We start from the raw sequence: 9,315 nt of genomic DNA, 5'->3' as shown, positions 1-9,315 counted from the left end.
GAACGAGCGGTGCATGAGCTTGATTAGAAAATGATTGTTTCATAAATCTGTTCTGTGCTTATAAAATTTGACTTAAGTCGAATGAAGGATTGATGTGTTTATAATTTATATTACGTATAAAGGAAGAGATTTGAAGATTGATCTCTACAAAATTGATTAATTTACTCTCCACAATAATTTCTCTTGAATTTCACTTTTTCTTAACTTCCACCTTTTGTTTCGTGTACTAATTTTTCTGTGCTTTTATAAACACTTGACTATGAATATAAATCCGTGAGAGCCACCAAACATCACCCATACCGCACATTGGGGTTCTTATTTTATTTTGTTTGTGTGAGCTAACTGCGATATATAAAAATAATAATTCATTCGCACGCTTTGGTATTTTTTTTAAACGACATTTTGTGACTTTTGTTGTGTGAGGTTACAAACTTTTTTTTTTACTTCAAACATAGCTGGTGAAAAAAGTCCAATGACTTTTGTTCTCAAAGATTATAGACCTTTTCTTTTATTTAATAATCTTTTACGTGTAAAGTGTAAAGTGAAGTATTCAATTCCGATAATTGTATGACTCATATGTCAACCGAGCAATTACGGGATGACAATGCCATCATCTTATAAAACGGTGATCGGTCCAGTTGTATTCACACTATAAATATTTTGTAAATTTTAGATTAAGCGATTCAATTCAAAATACCGGAGGTACATTTATCTGAAAAAATGTAGGAAATATTGGATCCAATTCAACAAAAATATTCCAAGAGTATTCGAGAATCGATACCCAATAGCAAGTTGCCTTCTCGAACTCTCTCTCTCTCTTAACCCAAGAGAAGTGGGTTCCATAATTCACAATTAACCTCAACTCGTCGGTCACTCGAGTTTGAACAACTCGAGTCATTATATTGATTCAAGCATGAATTTGAAAAATTTAACTCGAGAGAGCTTGCCACCATAATGGAGTAAATTGCATTTTCACATACCTCCACGAATATAAATAAACAGATAAATAATATTAACTTTCATTTAGAATATTTTTTAGAATTTAGTTTGAACCAACTAATTGAACCAAGCCGAGTCAAAGTGCTAATGCGTAGAAATCAAAGAGGAGTTCCAAAGGAGGGGAAGAGAAGATAGGACCCAAAATTTTCCAAAAAAGCATGTCTCATTCTCTCAAGGCTAAAAAACACAACAGAAGACCACGCCGGGCAGTCTTTCTTTCTAAAACGTCCTGATTTTAGGAGAGGAACTTCCTTGAGTGGCCTCACGCAAACGACGAAATCACCCAATGTGACGCCGAATATGCCCGCCAACAGAAGAAGATCCTGAGGGCAGATCAGGAAGGATCGTAAATCCGTCGTCCTCTCCTTCGGTTTCTGTTTGCAGGATGGGGAGCGGCGGAACGGGTGGTGGTTGAGGGGCGATGGTTGTTCTGACAATGCTTGATTGCCGCAAGTGGGGAGGGGGGGGGGGGGGGTGGCGAGAAGTAAATCGCAATTCGCGTTCCTGGCATCACTTGCTACTGCTCTGATTCTCTCTGATCGGGAGTTTTGATAGCGAGAAGGCGCGAAATAGACAGAGGCGCTGGGATTGAGTACGTCGTGTTTTGAGCTTGGACGGTGAAATTTGTGTTGTGAATTTGTGCGGGTTAGGTGTTTTAGGGTTGGGGGAAATCGTTGACTGTGTTGTGGAGCCGTAGTACCTGACTGAGTGGGGGCAAACTATACCTCCGGTGTACAATTGGATGTTTTCAAAGCATGTAACTGACGTGCGTTGAGTTGTATTTGGTTGATTCTGTTAAGCCCTTAGATTACCGAGTTTGGATCGATGCTACGCTTTCCTTATATTTGTTCGATGCAAATCTCATTCTGCTGTTTCTACTCTGGGGATAAAATTTGTTGAGTGCTCACAGTGGTTGAACATCAGCTATCCAGCTTTAGTCCAGTTGAGTAATGGACTATAATCCAAGGTCTCATAAAGTTGTTTACAATCACAGTCTTGCCACGATATTGGTGGAGTATGCATCTGCCGTAAGTGTTCTTTAACAGAAAAATTCACATTTACCTAAAGCTTGTTGTTGTTACGCATCAGGTTTCACCATTTCAATACAATAAAATTGTAATTTCATGCAAAGCTTTTTATTGCAGGTTTACATGTCAGATTTGACCGAACTGTTTAGCTGGACATGTCCTAGATGTGATGGAAAGTCCAAGGTAATTTGACTACGTTTTAATATAACATTGTTGCTAAGGTTGCGTGAATAATGGGTCCTCAGTACTAAATAGCCAATTCTTGAGATGGGATTTTGTGGGCATATGCTGCCTTGTCTTATGAGCTTCTGAACTAGTTATTAATGCCTTTTTTGATCTGAAAGCTGGGGTTCGAAGTCATTGAACTGATAGTTGATGTCCAGCACTGCTTACAGGTATACAATTCGTGTTACAGTGGCCTATCAATTTAGATGCTTGTGATGCCTCTATGCTTGAATTGCATCTAATTGTTTGTCTCTATTTCTAAATCTTACACCTGTAGGCATATGTTGGGGTGGCCAAGGACCTTAATGCTATGGTTATAGCTTTCAGAGGTACTCAAGAACATAGGTATGCATGTTAACTTTAGCAATTCTTCCCCTCACAATTTACATGCAAAGGATTTGATGAAAATTTAAGCTAAGAAGAGCAGCCTCGGTGAATGTGTACACAAGGCACATGGGTCTGCTGTCCATACGAACGGAAAAAGGGTGAATCATTTCCACCAAGACAAGAAAGTTACTTTCTTGTAATTTTAGATGGAGTTGTGAGGAGATCACGTACTTCACTAATTTTGTTCCGTAAAAAATTCTATCACGTCTCTTTATAATTTGAGCTTTTCAGTTAGTGATTACTTCTATTCATTGTCTACAGCGTACGAAATTGGGTTGAAGATCTCTACTAGAAATAGCTTTACATAAACTACCCTGGCATGCCCGGTGCCATGGTAAGTTCTAGAGATGATAAGCCTCTTGCAACCTGTGGATACTTCTGATTTGGATTGAGTTACAGCGTTACTCTATTAATTGTTGCTTAGGTTCGTGATGGATTTTATTATGCTTATCACAATACGACAATTCGACCTGGTATTTTTTATGCTGTCATAGGAGCCAAGGATTTATATAGAGACATTAACGTCATGGTGACTGGGCATTCTATAGGAGGGGCTATGGCATCCTTTTACGGACTTGATCTTGTGGTAAGACAATTGAAAATTTGTTGTGGTTGGGACTTGTGAATTTTATTGATCTCTTCTTTCGTGTTCTTCCAACTGTTCAGTTTTGGTCTGTTTGGAGTTATCCGGAATTCTCTGCCAATTCTACCTTGAAGAGTCTAGTGGATCTTCAACTTTCTAGGGCTCTCATATTTATATATACAATTTGTCATTCATAGCGTCTTGTTTTCTTACGTTTTGGTAAATCAACCCATAGACAAAACACAAGCAGAATGGGGTGCAAATAGCCCTTCACGCGAATTACCAATTGTTGAAGTATCTAGTTGTGTGAATTGAGTCGTATATGTTAAGCTTTGGAGCTTTAAGTTGGTTGAATACTTAAATGTAGTTGATAAAGACATCCAACTATTCATTAAAGAGTTTACTTGCTGGAAACTTTATGGGATTGTTGATATGTTTATGGTTCAGACATATGACTTTTTTAGGCACTTGAAGCTGAAATTTTATGTCATGTAATCTTAAAAGTGCTAATGCATTTTAAGATGGATTATCGATCCTAAATTTATGTTTTGTGCGCTGTTTCTGTCTGTCTTTCTCTAATCAAATGAAGCAGCTCCTCTTCAGTTAGACTGCGGGGCCAGATACGTTGTAGGGTGGAGCCAATTCTAAGATGTTTAAATTATGCCTTTGTCTCAACTTTATTGGACAGAGTGGTCCAGTGTACTTTTCTAGGAACCTGTTGCGGAATTGGTACCAGAAATGGTACCCACCCCAAAGTCATGTCCCATTGATTCTCTTCTCCATGACAAGTGGTGATTTTTTTAGAGTCAAACATTCATGTGGCCTATGATAGGATCATAGATTGCATAAACTGTAGACTGTACCTTTTCTCGAAGTATTAGTAGCAAGTTTAACATCTTGTCCTAACTCAAATGATTTAAAATTTTACTTTTGTTTTCTGGTTTCTTGCTGAAAATTGTTCTTAGCCGATTGTGACATCATGCCCATGCGTCGTGGCCCTTTTTTTGATTTAGTTTCTCCTTCGCTATTTATGATGGTAAGTTTTGGAGTTCAAGAGGCATTTTCACTATGAACCTGGAATTTTTTGTTGAAGTCATTAGCAGGATGTGACTCACGTCACCAACATCCAATTGTTTCTTGTGGCAGCATTTAAATGTGCCTTGTCTGTAAATTCACCCCTCAATCCTACTATTCCATATTATTAACACCTTTTCTTGGGGCTGAGGGTGAGGTTGGTTTTATTGTGGGTGTGGGGTTTGGTGTTGGGAAAATTATGGATGGGATCTTGACAAAGTATCGCTAGACCTTCAACCCTCATGGAGAGAAAGGGCTGTTCTATTGTTCAACATTGAATATGAAATGCGAGATATGGTTATTGATGCGTAGTGTTTTTTTTCGGTCCCAAAAGGGCCATTGATGTATTAACATTCAAATTATTTGGCTGTCTAATTATGTGTGCTGAAGCTGTTTTTTCCAGACCAGCATTCGCTTGGTTTACTTATATAACTGGTGACACTTCATTTCCAGGTCAATCATGAAGCACGGAATGTTCAGGTTTTAACATTTGGACAACCTCGTATTGGCAATTCAGCGTTTGCGTCTTACTACAGTGACCGTGTGCCAAATACAATACGTATTACTAATGGACATGATATTGTGCCCTATTTGCCTCCGTATTATTCTCGGTTCCCACAGAAGACTTACCATCACTTCCCAAGAGAGGTAAGGCTTTGATCTCGACAGAATATCATATAATTTATGGGGAATTATCATGGACTGAATTTGATGTTTGCTTTGCATTTCTTTCAACCTATCTAATTGGTGAAGTCTCATTTATTCCAACAATGTATGTACTCTCTTTTTTTAGCATATAAAATATTATTGTCTTGTTTTTTATCTTCTTATCAAAGCAGGGTAGTTAGTAGTACTCATGACTTTTCAGAAATGTTTGAGTAACTCTCATTCCTGCAAGAGCCTTCATGAGTTTTTTCGTACCAATTCCAAAGTTTAAGACAGCGTAATAATGTCTGCTTTATACTCTCTCTGTCTCTGTCTCTCTCTCTCTCTCTGATGGCTGATAACCTAGTCTTAAGCTCTGTGCAATTATACGCATTTTAATTATTGTATGTCTACTAATGCTTGTAATGATTGGCGACTAGCTCAATGACAGGCACGGATAAACATATTGATGTGAGATAATGTGAAAATGATTTGATTCCACCTGCTTCTCTGGCCACTAATCATAATCTTTTCCATGTCAGTGTTCACATGTAATTTGAATGTTCCCTTTGTTACAGGTATGGCTGTCTAATATAGGATTTGGTAGTCTGGTTTATCAGGCTGAGAAAGTTTGTGATAGCTCTGGAGAAGATCCATCATGCAGCAGGTAATGAAGTTGCTTCAGTCGTAGCTACTTGTTCAAGCAATTAGTTTGTGGATTTGTCATGCTAGACGCAATAAGTCGTGACAGACCAGCTTGTTCTAGAGAATGTTGGTCCTTTGTTACCAGGAATATATGTGGACGATTGATGAGAGTGTGTCTCTGCAGATCGATAACTGGTAACAGCATCATGGACCATTTAGTCTACCATGGTGTGGGATTAATGGCTGGGACGTGGGGATCGTGCAAAATCGTCATGGACGCACAATTGAAGGAATATGGAGCTGAAGATGTCAAAGGAAATCTTATGCTTTCCAGGAATCCTTCTGCTTCTGCATTGAGGCTGCCTTCAGACTCCGATGCCAAGAGCAATTTCAGTTAAAATGCTCCCGGGTCAGTACCTGGTTTCTCAAAGATCATCAAGGACCTCTGTGATGATGGTCATGAAATGCATTCCATCAATCTGTTGTCCATATCCATCACAAGATGCATAAGCGCTCTACTCAAATTCACTCCGAATGTATATAGCATGAAATTGAATGTATCATCCTTGTAAATACAACTCCGTGACTTCTATTGAATGAATGCGTTTACAAGTTTACCTGTCAATCTAATCTTGAGCTTGTGGCTTTTGTTTACCAGACTTGATAAAACCTAATAAGGATGTGTGAATGCTGAGCTGAGCTATTTATAATTGAATCATGCAGCTATTTTCCTTTTTTTGGGGGGGGGGGGGGGTGGGTGTTTGAACTCGTATTGAACTTCACAAATTTGGCAGATGTGTGGACTTTGGAACCTTGAGACTTGCACGGTTAGGCAATTAACCGGTTTTATAAGGTGAAACAAAGAGTGCCTTGGGAGACGACTTCTCGGTCTTTGTGACCTTACCTTCTACTATAGGCACATTGCCACTAAAGACTTCTTGGCACAAGTACTTTAACTGTTTCTTGGCAGGGAGTTATGCAGCTCAACTGTTAAATCAAGCCATCTTGGAAAGGGATGATGACCTTGTCTTGCATCATTTCCACTGGCAACCTTTGCTAAAACTTTATTGTTAGGAGGTAAACAATTTATATCATCTTGGATTTGACATGTAACTTGCCTTCTTTTTTATAATATACAGGAATTAACAATAGTGGAAACTCGAAAAACTAAATTTCCTTCATCATATCAAAGGATATATTGCTAAGTACGACCATTCAAAGCATGTTGTGCAAGAGAACAACTAAGTCCTTGACACCATATGAAGAGTTTGTACGTTACGGTAAAAGTCAGAGTACAACAACAAAGTGGTGGGAAAGATATATTATCGTCTCATCTATATCTTCCTTTACTTGGTGAACTGGTTGTCAATTTTACGCATTAACTGAGTTAGCCACAACTTACCTGCACAGAAAAATCCCGTAAATTTCTCTTACTTGTTACCAAGAGAAAAAGCTTAAGCCGTCATATAGGACTTTTGTCGGGGAGCGTTTCTCCTCATCAACGTTGAAACCTAAATCTCCATTCCTCGGATAACCAAAAGGTGAATGACAGAGTTTCTGTCATCAATTAAAGCCTACACATTTGAATATATCCTTCATTGTTTAAGGTGTAACAAAGTTAATATTTAAAGGGCATGGATACCAGCTTCAAATTTAAAGTACAACCCAATAAGTTCCAAGAATCTCACTAAAAGACCAACGTGTAAATTGACAAATTTATTGCACTTGAATGTAGTAAAACTGTCACGTCCTGGACCCTCGAGCGCGTGGACATCCTTCCTTGGTCATGGAATTGCGACGTCCCAGGACGCGTCGCCGACCCATTCATTTTAACTTTCAATTAAACACAAGCGGAAGCAATTATAATCCACCCAATCACAACAACAAGGATAGTCAGGAAAACACACCTCAATATATACAACATCATCAGCAATACATCGGGTTAACATATTACAAGTCCGCTACGCGGACCTTCCCAATTACAACCACAAAAGGTAGGGGGTTAACCTAGCTCCTCTATCTATGAGGGCAACCTCAAAAGGTGTTCCCCCTCAAAACAGCCGATTCCCATGGAACGCAATGCGTACTCATACCTGAGCAACTGAAAAACGGTTAACAACAACAAATGAGATAAATCTCAGTAAGTTAACGACCTAAGCCTCGATTAGGAAGTCAACTCGCCTCGGGCGCTCCTAAACATGTAGCAACCTATCGATGGCAGATCAATAGCAGAGCAACCCTTGCTTTGCCTTAACTATAAACACAAGCAGACTACCCAACCCAGTATAGACAAATGTGCCATTAAATAATCGCAGGCATTCTTACCTTGCCTTGCACACACACGCGCCCTGCATATAATAAACCAATATGTGCAATCATAATGCAACGAGCACATAATATAATCAGAACACGCTCAATAATTCTCATGTATAAGGTATCCACACAAGTCCTGATTATGAAGTGAAATAGTTTTGGCCCATCCCATACCGTGCCTCACAATTTCATCCTATAATCAGGTGCAATGCAACATACTCTTTCACGTGAGTTCCGATTACTACGACCTCACATAACCACGGCACAACCCGCGTTACTCGCATCAGGTTGGTCCTCTACTAACCATCATAACTCCGCAATCGCTTCAATGAGCATATAATAAGATCACATGATTGCATAAACCAGAGGCATATCATAGTGTATAAGCATACACGACATCAATTTAATAATCCAGTCACATATAATTATCACTTTCAGGCACAATGCATTCATCCATGCACGTTGCACTCATAATAGTCCAGATTATTAAACGACCACTCAGGGCCACAACCGAACCCCTGCCGGTGTCTTCCGGCATAACCGGGTATCGTCCCGCTCGGTCAGGCACGGCAACATCTAGAACCCTCGCCCAGACGGCATTCCATGAGGAGCATCGGTTCGGCCTCAACCACGACACGGTATCGTCTAGAACCCCCACCTAGACGGCATCCGAACTCCCGCCGGGCATCATCTAGAACCCCCGCCTAGACGGACTTTCATGTGACCATGCAGGCACATCAACCACTCAAGTTAATTCTTTATCTTTGAATTTAGCCAATGCAACAGGGTATATGACGTACTATTCTCTTATGCATAATGTCACATATTGCACTCACTTTTCGCACAATGTCACACATTGCATCCCCAGACCCCTGCTGGGTGACAGGTTCCTTTATGTGATCACATGAGCACAACAAACACAACTCATTTATATCTCAGCATTTAGCCAAATGCAAACGTGGTTTGTGCTCACACAACAAATTACTGCAATTTCCACACATAAAAATGCAGTAATAAATTCACACGTGATCACATACATATAATTAAACTATCAAACTTTGCATACTTCCTAATTCAAACATCCACGCCATATTTAGCTCATAAAAATTGACATACAAACCCGATACCTCAGGATTTACTGTTCATATGCCCGCAATTCCATCCTTAAAAAATAGCAATACAATTCATTTAGTTATACAAGCTAATTTATATAGTAATTTCCAACATAGGCATCACAATTCAAGCTTTAAACAATCACAATTTATTATTAAACTCTACACAAAAATATTAATAAAATATTAATATTTAAATTCCGAAAATTAATTAATTTAATAATAAAGTAATCCGATAGCTTATCATCAAATCCTCGATAGCCTATCGCATAATTGGCGATAACTTATCAATAAAATCTCGATA

General features: G+C 39.0%; 1 protein-coding gene across 1 annotated transcript; it reads left to right on the top strand.

Annotated features, from left to right (window-relative positions):
• The first annotated feature begins 1,477 nt into the window (after nt 1–1,477).
• On the top strand, nt 1,478–6,236 carry LOC115693590 (lipase-like). Its single transcript, XM_056311478.1, is given in 9 exon segments — nt 1,478–2,027; nt 2,145–2,210; nt 2,372–2,422; nt 2,530–2,597; nt 2,901–2,973; nt 3,064–3,225; nt 4,750–4,944; nt 5,520–5,608; nt 5,771–6,236. Coding segments are annotated over 9 exon segments (996 nt in total). The 5' UTR covers nt 1,478–1,949; the 3' UTR covers nt 5,985–6,236.
• Nucleotides 6,237–9,315: the final 3,079 nt, after the last annotated feature.

The sequence above is a fragment of the Syzygium oleosum genome, unplaced genomic scaffold, assembly GCF_021117445.2.
Source record: "Syzygium oleosum isolate NSW1041296 unplaced genomic scaffold, Sole_v2.1 Sole_v2.01, whole genome shotgun sequence".
NCBI classification, from domain to species: Eukaryota; Viridiplantae; Streptophyta; class Magnoliopsida; order Myrtales; family Myrtaceae; genus Syzygium; species Syzygium oleosum.
Note: the sequence above shows the minus strand (reverse complement) of the source record. Positions and strands in the feature narration are given on the sequence as shown.